The sequence below is a fragment of the Condylura cristata genome, unplaced genomic scaffold, assembly GCF_000260355.1.
Source record: "Condylura cristata isolate star-nosed mole 26May11 unplaced genomic scaffold, ConCri1.0 scaffold00028, whole genome shotgun sequence".
Classification (NCBI taxonomy): Eukaryota; Metazoa; Chordata; class Mammalia; order Eulipotyphla; family Talpidae; genus Condylura; species Condylura cristata.
Window position 1 is genome coordinate 5,937,065 of NW_004567129.1, and position 17,782 is coordinate 5,954,846.

The 17,782-nt window shown below is 47.6% G+C and overlaps 1 protein-coding gene across 1 annotated transcript in view; it reads right to left on the reverse strand.

Moving 5' to 3' along the window:
- Positions 1 to 9,182: 9,182 nt before the first annotated feature.
- PLCG2 (phospholipase C, gamma 2 (phosphatidylinositol-specific)) overlaps positions 9,183 to 17,782 on the reverse strand; it is a 116,889-nt gene continuing 108,289 nt past the window's right edge. Inside the window, exons 28-31 of the mRNA XM_012730654.1 lie at positions 16,092 to 16,237; positions 14,750 to 14,864; positions 13,905 to 14,072; positions 9,183 to 9,981 (exon numbers count right to left, since the gene is read on the reverse strand). Of these exons, the coding sequence (XP_012586108.1) occupies positions 9,815 to 9,981; positions 13,905 to 14,072; positions 14,750 to 14,864; positions 16,092 to 16,237 (596 nt within the window). The 3' untranslated portion in view covers positions 9,183 to 9,814. The remainder of the gene's footprint in view (positions 9,982 to 13,904; positions 14,073 to 14,749; positions 14,865 to 16,091; positions 16,238 to 17,782) is intronic.

Genomic DNA, 17,782 nt, shown 5'->3' on the forward strand with positions numbered 1-17,782 from the left:
ACACTGAAATAACTGCTTTGCTCACTGATCCTGTGTTTTAACCAAATCCATAGGTTTCCATCCTCTCTAGCCCTTCTCCAAATGCAAAGGGTCTAAGCAGCTAATGCTCTGCGTGGAACTTAACAACCTATGAGAACAGAAAGGTAAGCGGGAGCCAGTGGACCATTTGAACTCCTGTAAGGCCTGAAAGGGTACAGTAACACAGAACAACGTGAATGAACCTAGAACATAGGCTCTGTGACATGTCAGTTCTTAAAGACCACATACTCTGTCCTTCCTTGTATATGAAATGTCCAGAACAGGCACATTCATAGATAATGGAAAATAGATTCATGTTCTCCTGGGGTGATGGCGAAGTTTATGGGGACAGTTAAGGGGAGTTTCTTTTGGAAAGATGAAATTGTTCTAAACTTAGTCTCAGTAATGGTGGCACACACAGCTGTGTGATTAGACTAAAATATCAGATCATACAATTTAAGTGGGTGCACTGTATAGGACTTGCCTCTACAAAGCTATTAACCTCTCCCTCCAAAAGAAAGGCAAGGGTAACCATGCCCAGCAATGGGCTGTGACTCAGTTAGAGCCAGCAGTGGTGTCTTCTTCACCCCAACCCATCCCTGGGCAGGCGACCAAAGGCCATTCAGAAGCATCTGTGAGATTTTGGTTGAAGCTCTTGATAAAGTTTCTTTTCCAGGGGATCAGCTGAAAGAGTGATGAATGTGTCCAGTAACTAGTGGCCCCTTTGTTATCATGTACAGGAAGTTGGGACTGAATCCAACAGACAGGGAAATAGAAAGACTGGGGGTGAGCTTCTGAATCTAGCCATGACTGAACCAAAATCTACCCCAGAACCTCCGAGTTTTCTGAACAAAAACATTCACTGTATTACATTGGGGGGAAAAACCACATCGGGGAGCACAAGGATGTGTCCCCCCCTTTCTAGTCTCTTTCAAGGGAACTGGCTTTGGTGCAAGGCTCACCACTGAGGTCAGTCTATTGGCTACTATGAACGTGGAGTTATTCCAGTGAGAGGGCCCATTGCTATTAAAACATGCTATTGTTGTGGTTATTTTGTCATTTATTTTCACCAAAAAAAAAAAAAAAAAAGGACTCAGGTCACACCTTGCTCTGCAAAATCTTTTCCCCACTGTTAAGTGCCTAGCCAAACATCACAGGTGAACACTGGCTTTGCAGAGTGGGGAGAGTACTGGACGAGGACTCTGGCCGCTCACAGAAGTGCAGGGGAGTAAAAAGGCCTTTGCCAGGGAGAGGCGGTAACATGGACAGTCCCACACATGGCCACTGGAAGCTTGAGATTCTCCAGCTGGGAAAAGCCCTGTGTTCAGAGCTGTAAATTCTGTACTGATGAGGCACTAGGAAAAGTCTGCAGTGACCTTGCTGAAATCAGTGCCGTTCCTCAAGGAGACCAGCTGCCCTTCCTATTAAGAAGAAAGCCAAATAAAACAAGGACCCCATTTAAGTCTTTACACATGGTCTCTCTCACCTTCTCTGCAGCTGGAACAGAACAGTTTCTGTTGCTTTCAGATAGGCGATGTCAAGTTCAACATCCACCTTTTCTAAAGCTTCTGTCATTGCTGCCCTTTATCTCTGAATCCCAGCACACCTGTGTCTGTTACAGTCTAGTCTTCAGAGCCCACATAAGCATGGTGCCTACTTCTTTCTTTGTCATTGCTTCCTTGAGTTACAGTCCTTCCTGCTGAAGTTAAGTCCCATGGTAGTTCTTTCAGTGAAGCTTTATTGGTACCAAATGATCTGTCTTTGTATGTCTGAAAATACCTTCATTTTGCCCTCATTCTTGAATAGTGGCTATTAGGATATAAAATGTCTAGACTTAAGCGGTATGTCTTAGAATTTTGAAGATTTTTTTCAGTCTTTAGACCACAATTGCTATAAATGGGAGTGCGACTGTCACTTGTCAATCCTTTGTAAGTAATGTCTTTTTCCTTTACAATTTTCTCTTTATCTTGGGATTCTGCCGATTCAATAGAATGTGACTGTGTATGGATCTATAGCTATTTATACTGCTGGATTTATAGTCTCTTCAAGGCTGGGAAATTCTCAACATTAACATTTCAAAACTTTTTAAACCCTTTTCACATTTTTATCTTGCCTTGCGGTGTTCAAAGCAAATGCCACAACTCAAAAGAATTTTCAGCCTGATTGGGCTGTTGGAACAGTCATGACATATTTTTTCTGTTTTCTATGCAAAAACGACTCTTCCGAAAACCCAATACAATTGTTCCCTTAACTGTATCATTCCAGAATTTCTCTTTAAAAAGAAAATATATATATTTCAGATCTCTGGAGCAAATTACCGTGCTTTTACATTTGTTAGCATTACTATTACTACCACAACTACTATTTTCCTTGTGTTTGAGAAGTTTAATGTGCAGTCTCCTCTTGAAAAGTTTCTCCCCCTGCTGAAATCTATAGATTGTGACTGGTTTCCTGTATGTTCTAAATGGAGTGTCACATACTGGCCCCAGGCCAGGTACTTAGAAATCCTGAACACCCTGCCTGTGTCCTGACTGCAGGGTGGGGGTCTACTTTGATTCCAGCCCCTAAGCAAGGGCTGATAGCTGACCCGAGGCCTGGGCACTTGCCAAGGAAGGCAGGCTTGCACCTAATTTTTATGAAGCCAGTAATAGGCACACCTGACCCAAGCCCATGATCTGAACTTGCAGTAAATACCAGTGCAAAAATCCTAAGAGGAATGCCTATATGATGGAAGCTCATTAAACAATACAACCCACCTGTGTTGAGCTAAGAATTCGTGTTTCTGCGTCATTACCATGCTCATGCCACACTCTTCCATCCTCAAGCCTCCCCAGTCTGTCTGCTGCTCGTTTCACACAGACTATAGGAGCAACTGCATGTGAAATGTGCCCACCCCAGTCCCCTACAATACCCCGTGCCCTCTTTATTGTTCATATTCATTTTTTCACCCCTCGCATACCCTTTCACTCCTTGCCATCTAAATACTAATCAATACTAAATGCTAGTCATTTCCATCAGCAGTGTGCAGATCTTAAAAAAGCTCCTCCTTTACCCCAACCCCTCTAGCTACTGACCCATCTGTCTTCCCATCAAATGTCCTTGAATGTCATGTGCTCCCATCAGTGTATCATCTCCCAGTCAGGGTTCAATTTTTAATTTCAGTTTTATTAATTATATATGCACAGTGTAGAAAGAGAGTCTGGAAATAGTACAAGATTATTGAAATCCAGACGGTCTCCTTGCTCACTATCCCCACCCATGAGGATCTCTGCTCTCCAAAATCAATAGTTACTTCCTTCTATTATTAACTTGACAGTTTTTTGGTTTTTTAAAAAGGCTTATATGGCAGTTGTGGGTTTTTCCATTGTTCAGGATTGTCTTCAGACAGATTTGACTAGTTTACCCCCATACTCTGATCTCCCATGGAGGTACAGCCAAAAAATGGACATCATCAATTTATGATTCTGCTGTAATTTTATTCTTCCCACTTGAACTCTTATATCTTCCACCCCTACTTTTAGTTGAAGATATGTTGCTCTAGTTATGTACATGTACTTATATAATGATATATTTAGTACATAGATTTAACATGCTTGACTCCTCAGAGAACCTCTTTGGAGATGACAAAATCTGTATGGAGTTCATTAGTTTTAGGTTTTTGCTTATCCCCTCATGGATGCATTTTCTTTATGTGTGTGTGTTGAAATTTTGAACTGGCAGAAAAGTCTCAGTGAGGGTACAGAGTTTTCCAATCGAGTTCATAAAGTTTCTGAGAAATATTAACTCATGGTTTGTATTACCAACTTGTCGGAAAAATAGCTCTCTTATTAAATCAGACTTGGGTGATCATATGTCCTTGTTGAATTTTAGCAAATTCTGACATTTTTAAAAGTCAACTAATCTTTGTATTGGTTTGTTTTATATTTAGGTACAATGTGTTTCCAAGCATAGCTGACCTATGCTTGCTGGTCAGCTCAGAGGTGAAAACAACCTTTTCTAACACACACATTTGATCATTACATACAAGTTCTTCTCAAGGCTCTTTGTTACTTTTGACCTTAAATTCAGTGTTGACACTAGCTTTCCCCCCCAATAACACTGCCCTTCCTGTTTTTATAACCTTCCTTTCTTGGTTGTTAGATTAGCTTAGTGCACAGTTCAGGTTCTTTGCTTTTTTTCCCTAATAGAATCCAGCTGTTAAATCAAATAACAGCATTCATTATATTTTGATTACTATACACTTTAATTTCTTTTATCTTTTTCCTGATGTTTACTCTGTTGGTCAAGTTTTTGTTTTCTCCTTTTCCCTCATCTCCCATCCCCCCCCACCCCACCCCACACCTTTCAAGTCTTACAGTAGTTACCTTCTGTTTTCAAACAATTCTAATTAAAATCACATTTCCTTTGACATCAAAATGTCAGTATCGACCCTTCCCTTTGAAAGATGCTTTATAGCCTATGAATCCCCCAGGTGGTAAAATGGAAACCCTTTAAGACTCCTTTATTTTCCCTCTCAACTCTGAGGCTTTGTTCACACTCCATTATTTTTAGTTCCAAATGACATGAAATTTTTTTATTATAGCATATTTCTTCACTTTTAAGAATCCTCAACACGTAACATCCTAACATCTTTATCAGCTTATCATGCCATACACTTCAGTAACTGTACCTCAGATTTTATTCTACCCACCTCTTCATCTCCCTACCTAGAAACTGCTCTGTTAGCAAGTTTCCATTGGTTCAGGTGCTTTCTCGGGGTTCCTCCAATCACCCATAGTACATGTTCACGGCTTTGGCTTGTGGCCGACTGGACACAATTCTTCCGCCTCACAGTTCATTGTGTGGATTCCAAGGCTGGGGGCTGAGTCTGATCTTAGACTCCCATGACTCTCTTTATAGATGACAGTATGTTGGAGAAGTTTGGAGTTTTTTATTGAGCCTCAAAACAAACAAAAGTAATGGCTAGGAAATGGGCATCTGTTTGTTTCATGTTTCATCCCTTCAGATATCAAGGTGACACTTCCCCACCTGCTGATTCATTCGTAGCCTCCGGCCATCCATTCCACTTTGTCCTCTTGGGGTGTGCTAGCATGAGGCTCAGAGCCCCAATGACAGTGCCCCTCCCCCTTTTCTTTCTTGATTTCCAGCTCATGGTGGTAAATGCTCAGGAACTTGTAGCTTTTCTTTCATCTGTCTTTTGGGTCACCAATGTAGCTCTCTTTGTTAACACACTGAACGCTTTTCATTCTAGAAGTCAGTTTTTATTGCACGGCCTGGAAAGTCTTGCTCAGTGCTCTGCCTGGATATCCCTGAAGCTGTTGTCATAAGGTGTGTTGTCATAAGGTGTGTCTGCCGGCCTGCTCTGGCTGCAGCGGGGCCCCCTCGGGTGCTCTGAGAGCCCGTGTCCCTCTACCACATGCTCAGGGTTGTGGAGCTCAGTAGTCAGGTGCTGTCACTGGGTGTTAGTGGGTGACACAAAGAGGGCCTTTCTCTGGGCCTGTTCTTCCCTAACCTTGCAACCAGGACAGCTCACTCCCAGGGCGGCTCCCCTCCAGGACCCCAGGCCTCTGAGTGTGCACCGTAGTCCTGCTGGCTGAGCCCTCGCCTGAAACAGCAGCATCTGCTCTTCCCACTAGGCCATCACCCTCACCCCCAACCCCTTGTCGGGCCCATTCTTCTGACTCTCGCAAGTTCAAATCATTTGGATAGAGGTGCTTTTCAGTGAATGGCAAGACAGGATACAGCAGCTTAATACATCAACTTAAACTATTTACTTTCAGAATACAATTCATGTGTTTTGGGATTGACGTCGGTGTTTTGTTTTTTTTCCTTTTTGATCTATTTCAATACTAAATATCTAGCCTCAGGAAATCCAGTTTAATCAAAAAAAATGTTATATGAAGACCTTCATTATTTATAAAGTAAAATACAGCAAACCACCTAGCTTTCCCTCAGTAAGAAGATGGCTAGGGACCCATCACTGGTGAGCTAGACCTTAATGGCTTTGAAAGTCATATAATAACACAGAAAAATGCTTCAAAGTCACCAGTGCAGTGAATATGTGTTATATGAACCCAAATAGGAAATATTACATGCAGAATGTTGCCAGGCAAAGGAAATGCACCAAATACCAAGCATGGTAACTACATTCAGGTGGCTTAAAGGAATTTTTTTAGCCCCCTGCCTGCCTTTTTTTCCTCCTACTTCTCAAAGCAAAATGGTAGACAGTAAAATGTACTTTAAAATAGTCTCTGTAAGCTATCTACACATCCAACAAAGTCAAAGACTGAGAATTGATCAGGTCGTTGTACCATGTAAATAGTTTCTCCAGAAAGGGTTTAAAGTGATATTGACAGTTTTCTGGGGCTTTAAACTCTGCCTCAGCAAATGTTTTGAGTCAACATCTCCCCAGCCTTCACTGGCATAATCATTTGCTCAAACAAGTCTTTCCCGGAACTGTTGACGAGAATGTCTCCCCGGTATCACATAGGACATAGGGATAAGGAAGCTCTGTGGCTCACACCCCCAGAAACTGATAGGGGTAGAGGGCTCCATGCCACCTGCAAGAGGCATAGAGCCAGGACAGATGCGCACCTACAAGCTGGAGAAGCAGCAGCTGGATGTGCCCATTCTGACAGCTTCCTGGCCAGAGAGCAGCTAGCTGAGAAGACATCAGGGATCCACTGGAAACCCCTCTCTCCCCCCACACTATGATGGCATCCCCAGCCAGGAAATCACACCTGGGTGCACAATATTCAATGTCTTTTTAAACCACACTTCTGTCTAGGTGTCACAGTGACAACCATTTCAATTCTGTGTAACAGTTCTATGTAATTGACAGCAGCTTCACAAAGAAATGTCTACTTAAACACTGTCCTGCACCATCTGCAACAGGTTTGACCCTTTCAGCATTGCAGTAAGTCTGCAGATAGGCTGTGTGTACACAGCAAAGCTGCAATCCCTCCCCAGCCACAGAATCTAGATGCTTCGGTGTGCTGGACAAAGCCGAGGGGCTGCAGGCGAATCTATTGTGGGCTTCTCCGGGAGGCCCGGGTTCTACAGTGTTACCATCCTCCTAAATTAGAAGTTAATCCCACTAATTCCATAGCTGGAAATTGATCCTCGGGAAGTAATTCTGAATTATTGAAGAAGGAAAAGTGTTACCCCGTGTAGATGTTCATGAGAGCCTCCTCTTAAGTGGATTCTATCTAAATGCCCAACTTGGGGGAATGATTAATCTATGGTTGATTCACTGGTGGAAAAAATCTGTCATTTACATGCTAATGAAGACTAGGTAATAGTATGGAAAGTGTTATAATTCTGATCTTAAACCATGGTTGTCAACCAAGTTGCTGCCAGGGGACATTTCACAAAGTTTGGAGATTGTCACATAATTAAGTGGGGGGCAGGGGGGTTGCTGGCACCTGGGAGAGGACAGGGTGCCACTAAACACTAACAATGCACAGGATGACCCCCAACACAGAGATGACCCAGCCCCAAAGTCAAGACTGCCTGGAAGTTTAAGACAAAGCAAACCTGCTTCAAGAGTTCACATGGATTATTGTTACACTTCCATAAAGAATGCACTGGTCCAGGAAAGGGACGCACAGAGCATGGATTCTGCAGTAACTATCTAGCTGACTCCTCCCCCAAGTTCCGAATCTACACAGGCTGTGGTCTGTGGTTTTACACATTCTTTTTTTTAAAAAAGGATTTTATTTATTTATGCATACAGAACTGGGGTACAGGCCAGAGGGGCAGGGGCGGCGAGAGGATTCACCAGAGACAGAGTGGGAAGCAGGACAGGCAGATCAAGGAAGTACACTGCTGAGGGGAGCAGGAGGCGAGACAGGAGAGGTCTGCTGCGTCATGTGGGTCACCGCCAGGGCGGGGCTCGAACTTGCACTGAAGCGGCCATGGCTTGGCTGGCTTTGCAGTGCAGTGCTCCAACCCACTGCGCCACCAAGGAGGGCCAGTTTTACATTTTCTAAGCATTTGTAGAAAATGAGCCTAAGTCTTTCAATGGGTTTACTACAGACCCCAGATAGCATTATCACTAACACACTGGCAAATTCACAACTCATTCTCAAACAAGAGCAACCTAAGCTTTACGCCTCCTGCACAAGCACTTGCTGAGGACTCTGTCTCCCTGGTGAGGGAGGAACCTGGATAGATCTGCGTGACTGAGCATTTCCATCACAGGAAGAGAATCCTGAATGGTGATTTTTTTTTTTTTTGGATCCACAATTTAAAGATTCAAGTGAAAACTATAATTTTCACATAGACATTATATTTATCTTGACAGGGGCCAAAGAACTAACATTTAAAATTTGCTTTGAAATGGAAAACTTTCCATTATCCCTCCCCTCATCCTTTTAAGACACATTTTTGTCATGAGGAGCCATCCCGGACCCCTACTATTGTGCCTTTTAAGTCTCTGCTTTCTGCTTTTATTACTTTGTCTGTCCTTATTTTACATCCTTTTGCGTCTTGATGCTTTAGAGCAAAAACCTACCAAGAGTGCAAAACTGAACATCAACGCAGAGAGCTATGCAAAAAACGCCGCTGGGTGCAGGCACTGATGCCCCTGCATGCACCACCCGGTGGCTGGCGTGTGTGTTACTTGTTGAGGTGACTGGTTGGCAGCCCAGTATAACTGTTGGGTGACCCTACCACACCCGACACCAAGGCACCCACAATCCCGCCTCGCAGTCCATTGGGCCCCCGCTCCCTGTGGCTCCCCACCCCTAGCTTCCCCCTCTAGAAACCTGAATGCTCTATTTGTTTTTTAACGCTTTGTCAGTTCCTTTGTTCTGTTTTGCTATATTCCTCACGGGAGTGACATCATCTGGTATTTGTCTTTCTCCCTCTGGCTTGTTTCAGTTAGCCGCGTCCTTTCATCGCCAGCTATGCTCTCGACTGCAGCTGTCCAAAAGTATCTCCTGCTCCACGGGATGGTTCTCAGAGAGCACCAGGATGAGAAAACAAGATGCCTATCCCTTGAACAAGCCCACGGCAGCCCCTGGCTTTCCCAGGTTATCTCAAGAGAACGGGTGAGGCCACACAGTTGCCCAGCGCATCCTGAGTTTTGGATTAGAAAGGATCTTCAGAGGTGGTACTGGACACACGCGGGGCCCTACATCATATGCCAAGTGCTTTTGTTCCATTGGGTAGGATGGCACAGAACCCCGAAGTTCCAGAAGCACAGTAACTATCCAGTGCTCCTCCCATTATCAAACCCACAATGTTGGCACTATGTCCTTAACCCGTTTCTCACCCTCTTGCATCGTTCATTCAGGCCAGGCCTTTCTCCCTGCCCACGCCTGCCATCTGGTTCATCAGAAGAAGGACTGTATCCCCATAAGGACAGAACAAACCAAAACCAAGAAGCAGGTGGCTTCAGCCTAGACTGTGAAGGGAGTGCCACGCACAAAGGGAGTTGGGGTCCATGCATTTCCTTCCCCAGGAACAGCCACAACCAGGCCTCCGTGTGTGCTCCAGACCTTGGGGGGGATTAGCACCAAAGACCAACAGGTGGCAAAAAGCACTTGGGAGGGGCAAGCTTATCCAGAAGAACATCATCTTAGCTGGCTCTCCCCAGCACGAAACTGTGAGGAACTTTCCAAAAGCTCCACCCCTTGCAACCACACAGCCTACTCACCGATGCTTACGGCATTCCCCATCAAGGAAGGATGCCAGGAGGGAAAACCTGGGGCCTCTGGAGAAGTCTAGCTCGAAGGTGTTCTTTTAGGACATGGCTGCTCCAGCTAGACCCTTCTCGATGGGTGGAAGTCCATCATCCCATGGTACTCACCACCCATCTCCACCAGCAGTCACAGCTCAAGTACCCCAGGTGTTTCTCCACCCCACTCACCAGGACTGGCCGCATCTCACAGAAAACGAGGAGGGAAGCCAGTTCAATATCTTCACTGTACCCATTCTTCAGAGGGACTGACCTAAACCCTGCAGCAGAGGGAAAAATGACACAGTCACCAGCGATTAATGTCAGGCCTCAGTTTTCGCAGGCACCCAGGTGAAGAAGCAAAGAGCAAGGTGGGTGGGAGAGGAGGGGTGTGGCTGGCTTTCTAGAAGCCAGAGATCCTGATGCTTAGGGTGGGGGCTTGAGAAGGTAGCCTTGACTGGCAGGTCCACACAGACAAGTCAAAAGTACCTGCCGCTGCAAATGCAAATAACTCTACTCAGAAGAAATTACACCCCTCAGAGTATAACACATTGAGTTCAGAGTGACTGCAGACGAGGTTCAATTTCTTAAATATGCTTGAGGCCAGAAGGCGAGCAGAGGGAAGGAAGCTTCCAGCCTCTCTCCTTCGGCATCTTTACTGGCTCGGACAAGGGCGGCTTTTGAGGCTGAAGATTTCTAGAGTGGGGAAAGCCCTGGCTCTAGGCCATTCATGGCCACATCAACCCTCCCTACCCCCACCCCAGGAAAGCTGGTCCCTATTTAAGCTCAGGGCTGCATCCACAGTCACCAAAAGGGTTCATTTTATTGGGAGGATGCTGGAGAGAAATGTTTCAGGCTGCACATCCTAAAGGTTTCTTGGTTTGCTTGTTTCAATGAGGTAGGACTCTCGGCATGAGAGTCTGGAGCCCACCCATGCACAAAGCCTTTCTCCAGAAGGAACCATCATTTTTGGTACTGGTCCCAAGACGGCACCTGCCCGTGTTAAGTCACCAAGGCCGTGCCCTTGGCTGAGCGGTTCTGAACCTTGGTGCCCATCTCAGTCCTGTCTCAGGGTGATGGCTCTCGCTGGTCTCCAAAGCTATCAGGCAACCCCAGCTATCATCCTCCAGGACCCTTACCCCTCTCCTCTATGGCCTTTACCTCAAAGCTCCCACATCTCTCACTGCTGAGGAGACGACCAGCCTGCTCACCCATTTTGTAAACAGTTTTCCCTCCCACAAAGAGAATTACATTTCAAACATTTTATTTAAATGTTTGACCACACAGCAGAGCAAAAAGGCTATTCCAAGGACTCTGGATTTACCACTAACTTCTGACTATACTTGTTTCATGACACTCATTAATGGATAGATGTGCTTTCAAGACAAAGACATCTGGCCTCTTCCCACCGAAGAGCTCAGCAAATGTCTCATTTACCTGAGCTCACATGTGTGTGTCCTGGGGCGACAAAGAGATGCAGAGAAATGGCCACTCTCCACCTTTTACTGAACATCTGTCGGCGTCCTGCTTGCCTACGTGTGTTCTTTTTGCTTTTTCTCAGCCTGAGCTCGTGGGACACGTAATCCCCAGGATGGACGTCCGTCCTGGGACATTCGGGTGACAGTCTGGGTCAAGAGGAAGATTCAGGGGTGCTGCTCTCCTAGAACATCGCTGAAGAGAAGCTACCTGACCGCGCATTCCCCTTACAGGTGATGTGATCTGTGTTGTAGGTCTGGCTTTTGCCCGGATACCACTGGACCTCTTGTGGGTTAGCCTAGTGCTTCTGCAGGTTTAGCGTAGATGGTGCCACTGTGGCTTTCACAAAGAGGCAGGCTGTACTTGGCTGGCTGGGGACCCAGAGTTGCGTCTCTGCTCTCTAGATCTCACCTGCCGGAAGCAGTCAGCCTGCACATCGCCTGACCACGAGAATGCTCCAGCTCTTTGGGGAAGAGGGCCAGGGAGCCCTTTGGCACTTGGTTCCTAGCCACAAGGGAACTCTGGCGAGTGGCTCCAGTCTTTGAGACCTGAGCTCTGTCTCAAGTGCACATCAGCTCCAGCCCCCTGTGCACTTCACTGCCTTTGTGTATGTTGGGATTCAAAGCTAGAGTTTGGGTCTGTCTTCATTACTGGTTCAGGTTGTGTCAGAGCAAAGGGAAATGGGTTCGTCTTTGGAAGAAACAGCAGTGTTTTGTCGAGGAGGGCTGGGGAAGGCCCAGGAGGCCTGCAGAGGGCGGGCAGGGGAGGGTGAGTCTCAGCTCCAGTCCTACAGGTGTGTGACCTTGAGCAAGTTAATTAGCATCTGCAGGCCCCAAGTGCTTATGTTTAAAAAGCTGAGATGATAAAACAGCTTGCTGTGAGGATTAAGAGAGAGAGTTTAAGGCACCTCACACAATAAATGCTGCTTTCCTGCCTGCCTTCCTGGGCTCCAGCTGGCTTAGAAGCTTATGTGCATCCCTAATGACAATGGGCAAAGTTTTATTTTCGAGGTCGGAAGGCCCCACGTCTTATGCACAACGGGACTGTTCACTTTATCTCACTCTGCCCATGAGCGTGGACGTGCCAGGCGTCATCCTGGAGGTTTTGTTCTTTGTATTTTAAATCTCCAAGCTCAGTCACAGCATTCTGTGGACGAGCAGACACAACACAGTCTGTTCCGTTGCAGACAAAAGGGATGAGGTGGGGGCTTAGGCCCTGACAGCTTGCCAAGCCGTTGGGAGGGGTTCACAGCTTGCACCCCTCACCTTGGAAAGCACCTGGCGAGGAAGGTGGCACGTGAGCCGCCAAGACCCAGAATGAGGTTGGGAAGGCGCGGTCCCCTAAAAGACTCTGCCTGAAGCCATTTCCTTAGCTAATCTAAGAGGCAAGTTATAAAGCAAGGGCCTGCAGCTACTTTGCTGGGTTCCCATCATTTGCAGTATGGGCAAGCTATGCAGGAGGGGCTGCCAAGTATCAGACCTCTAGGACTTGCACATAAATTATAAAGATGGGTATTTCTGAAAGGCTAAAAAAAATCAGTTTAAAATTTCTCAGGTGCTTGTCTAACTGACTAACCTGCTTAGAAACTTGTTTCCTCCATGTAAGAGGCCCCTTAGCCTAGCTCCGTTTTGTCAAAGGGTCATCTGAGGAGATGGCTGACCATGTAGCTTCTTGGCCCTCACCTCTGAGGAATCAGCATTCCAGGGTGGGCCAGGGAACCTAAGTTTTCTAACCTCAGCCCCAATACCTAAGTTGGACAAGTGCCAGTGGTAGAAATTTAGGGAATATTTGTTATGTTCTACATTTAATTTTTTTTTTTTAAATAACCAAGAAACAGGCCCCTACATCTCCAGTCAACACCAAGAGAAAGATGAGAGAGTATATAGATCACTGAAATGCATGCTTTTTCACATGAAAAAGGGTTCCTAAAAGACAGGGGAACAGTGACCTCTTGAGGAGCTGAGAAGGATTGGTGGTGTCAGCCATCAAAAGCGCTCAGGAAAGAAGGGAATTCAGCATGGGGGAAGGCCTGCCGCAGGGCGCTGGACAAAAATCCAGTGGGAAAGCCCAGGCAGTCCCTTGCTGTGTAACTGTGCACGCAGGGTAAGGATGGCCACAGTGACCGGCAGTGACCTGGAGAGGGGGCCTGGAAGCAGCACCCAGTCAGGGGGAATCGCCTACTTCAGACTGTTCACAAGACCCAGTTGGTTCCTGGCAAACACAAAATGACTCTGCCCAAACCATGAAGGCTTCTTATTTTATTCAGTTTGGAGAATGTAAAGCAACTGTGCTAATTTTATAAAAAAGAGAAAGACGAAGCTTTGAGGGCATTAGTGACTTACCCCAAATGGTTCAGGAGAGGCAGATCTAGCTAAGATGGTGACTCACACCACTTGCTGAGGCCCTCTGCGCAGAGCAGTGCCAGCCAGGAAGGGGCCCCCCAGACTTACGCCCCTGGCCCTGCCTGAGCGAGGCATGCAGCTTCCAGCCTTTCAAAGAGAAGCTCTAGGCTTGGTGGTCTGGCTCTGAAGGGCCTAACACCCCATCTCGCAGCCTCTCCCCTGGCCCCAGGCTCAGTGCTGGGCCACAGCCCCACTCATGGGAACCACATGGGAGTGGCTGTGCGAGCATCCCCAGAGGTTTTGCAGTGACCGTATAAAAAAACAGGACAAAGGCTATTTCAGAGGCTGATGCTCACTCAAATGGAACACCTTAAAATACACCTTACCTGATTTGAGTCCTTTAATGGGATAAGTGGCATGAGCAAGAAAGTTGGGGTCACTGAACATATCTTCCTCATAAACCACAAAGCGCAGAAACGCCAGGTTTGGATCATAAATCTCAAATGTCACCTTTTCCTGTATTGACGCCCAAACAGGGCTCAGGCCGTTGTCATCTGGAAGGAGATCAAAGCTCATTAGAGGCCCCACTTTAAAACCATCTCTACATCCTTGGGCTTCGAATCTCCTTAGCAACCACATAAACAAGTCTATGCCAAGTGCTGAGAAAATCTCAACAATCATTTTTCTAGTAAGCAATCCCTGTAAAGTTGGCACGTGCCTGGCGCTTGGTGAGCAGGGAAAGAACACCTCGCCCTTGATACGGCTCCCACCCTGCCTCCCTGAGACAGGACAGGAGGGCAGGTGATGGCAGAGAAGGGAAAGGTGGGTTTGAAAGAGAAAAGGAGAGATGGGAACCATCTCTCTGGGGGGTGCAATGTGTTATGCTGTTGCTAAGGCCCTTTGCACAGAGAGTCTCTCTGCTCATTAAGTATCAGATATATGGGGGGCGGAAGTATCAGGTATGTGGCACCATGGAGCTACAGCCTTGCCTGCTGTTCCCGACATGAGCTCCAGGCAGAGAGGGCAAATTGGGGACCAGCTATGCCATCCAACTGTGTAATCGGGCGGCCCTCTGTTTTGCCTCCCTGAGCTGACCCACAGCGGACAAAGGGAAGGAAAGAAAGGCCTGGACAACGAAGGTGCACTGCCTGCAACAAGCTCCCCCAAGAATGGCCTGCCCAGCGTGAGACTCACCTCCCGACAATGGAAAAGGAAGGGCCCAGCAACTTACGCACAACTGTTGTCTTAAACTTATTGTTGTCGTACTCGGCTCCACATATTTCCACCTCCACAAAGGGACAAGCGATGCTTCGTCCAAGTTTGGGAAGATGGCGCGCACCCAGCACCTAGGGCAGCAAAGGACAGGCGCTGGGATTCCGGGCCACCCAGTAAGTGCTAGTGAGTCCTCTGGTGGGGTTGGGGTCTAACCAAGGTCTCTGCAGTCAGAGGCCAGTGAGTTCCCAGACAGCCTAACTTTCCCCACTGAGAAGGCCTAGGCCCTTCTGCTGGGGCATGGCCCAGCTGTGGAGCAGGATGTGGGGCTGGGGCTTAAGGGGGAGCCAGCAGAGCTCCCATGTCATCAGCCTCAAGGGGGCCTCACCTAAGCACACAACACTGGCTCTCTGCCCAGGGGTGCCTGCAGAGACCGATCCCTCCCCGCTTCCAGAGATGGGAAAGATGGGAAAGATACTCGCTTTGCAGCTGGTCTTTTTCCCCCAAAGATCTTTTTTATTTAATGTTTCATTTTTACTTCCTTCGTCTTATGAGACTGGCAATTCATTTTTCTACTTTCCATAGTTTCCCAAAGAGGCACACACAGAAACTCAAAGAGTCAATGCAGCCTCTGAAAATTGCATGAATTTTAATAAGGTTTCATCCCTAAAATGGACCCCTGAGGGACACGCTCTCTCTTCCCTAAAGCCTTCATGGCCAGTTTTCCACAGGTTTTATTTGGCCAGAAAGCAACCTCACTGGGACCCCAGATTCTGCTGAGCCTGATTTCTCCCCTCCCATGGGTAAAGGGAGGAGATGACACAGCTTGGGGAGCCAACCCTCTTGCTATTGCCCTGGAATGTCTCTGAGGTGCACTGGAGAACAGGCATCCCTCCCGAGGCCTCTCTGATCCGGGCAAGGGTGGGTGCCTGGTGCCTGGCGTTGACCTTTATTTTTCTGAATTTTTAAAATTTTCTGTATCACTGTTCACTTGGGCACAGAGTCCCCACAGTCCACTGCTACCACATTACCCATGAACCACTCCCAAGTCCCTTGTGCTCTTCCCTCTCAGTTTTGACACCCCCCCACCCCACCCCGTCTCACATTGCAGGCCTCAGGTCTCTGGTCAGCTTGTGTGGCTTCTCTATAGCCCACCTATAAGTGAGCCCACCCAATATTTATCTCCTTCCTTCTGGCTTATTTCAACTAGTATAATCCGGTCCAGCTCCATCCATGGTGCTGCCAATGGCGGGAGTCTATTTTTCTGCTGGCTGAGTCATATTCTGCAGTGCACGTCCACCACAACTTTTTGAGGCCTTCGTCTGTGGGGGCCCTGGGCTCTTGGCACAGCATGGCGTTACCTTGACAGTCAGGGTCATCTGGATCTTGCGCTGGCTCTCTGGCGGCATGGGGTCGTGCTTCTCTGCCCTCATGCTCTCGGGCTGGAGGACGTAGCCAGTACGCCCATTGAGTGAAAACAAGGCATGATTCATCTGCATGTACTTATCTGGGAAGGAAAACACACAGTCGTCAAGCATGCAGAGACCTGTCTCCTGGCGCAGAAGGCACTGGGGGGCGGGGGTGGGGGCTTTATACCTTCCTCCAAGAGTAATTTGAGGCAATTGTTAAAACAGGTGTCTAATACAGAGAAAATGTGGGTTATAAAAATCCCTATTACTGAAAGAATATATGAGATGTCTTTAAAAATCCTCAGGCAGGGAACACCTTCCCAAAGACACAAAAACCAGAACTGTGAAAAAAAAAAAAATTAGAACCTACTCAAAGCTAAAAATTTCTATGTAGTGAAGTATTCCTTTAAAAGCTGATGTGCTTTGGAAAGAAAAATCCTTTTAACTCAAATGACAGGAAAATACATATAAATTTAATCTAAACACCAATGCTATGAATACCCAGGCGCCATGAAAAGAGCAGGGTAAGAAGCAGAGCCTCCCTGATGGCACAACAACGGGTTAAAGCGCAGCACTACGAAGCTGGCCAAGGCTGCTTGAGCCCTGGCCAGGGAGTGACCGGCCAGGGAGTGACCGACAGGGTGCAGCAGACCTCCCCTGTCTCGCCCACTGCTCCCCTCAGCAGTGTACTTTGTCAATCTGCCTGTTCTGCTCCCCACTCTGTCTCTGGTGAAGCCTCTCACCCCCTGTACCTCTGGCCTGCATAAATAAATAAATCTTAAAAAAAAAGGGCGGCAGACAGGTCCCAGGAGAGAAAAGGCAGCGCTCCCTAACCATCCTGGCCTGGTGGACAGTGAGGACAGCTGCCCTGCACCAGCCTCTGCCTCCGTGAGGTTGAAGGACCCACTCAGAGCCCCCTACACTTGGCCTTGCCCATCAAACTACCAGAAAGATGGGGGTGGTAGGGGGGGAGCCAGGCAGCACTGACAGTGTCCACAGTTGTGCCTGATGTCTGAAAAGTGACACTCAGGTGCCCATTGCAGGTACAGTGACAGGCGGTGGTGCCATCCCCACTGCCAGACAAGAAAGGGCTGCAGTGCCTCTGAGGCGGGTGACATCAATGGTGGTTCCTCCAGCAGAAGTGACACAGACACAGCAAGACTCCGAAAGCAGCAGCTCAGGGGACTCTGAAAGTGACTGCTGATGGATGGACTTAAAGAAGATGGGGGGGAGGGGGTAACCCAAGAAGAGGAGGGTGTAGCAGATAGGGAAAGGGAGAAGGGAGAACCAGAATGGAGGGGTAGAGGGGAAAGGAAGGGTGAGAGGAAAGGGGAAGGAGTGTTGTGGTAGAGGGAAAGAAGAGGTAGAGGGGAGGAGTGGAGGGGAGAGGGGAAGGGGTGGGTAGGTAAGGGAGGGGAGGGGGAGAGGGGCAGGGGGAGAGGAGGGGGAAAGGGATGGAGAGGGTTTGGGTAGAGGGAGGGAGGGGAGAAGTGGGAAAGGAGTGGGAGGGGATGGGAGTATGGAGAAGGGCAGGAGAGAAGATAGGGGAGGGGGAGGTGGAGGAGGGAGGGCAAGAAGGGAAGGGGTGGTGGAGGAGGGCAGATAGAGGGGCAGGAGGGGTGGGAGCTGGGAAAGGGGTGGGG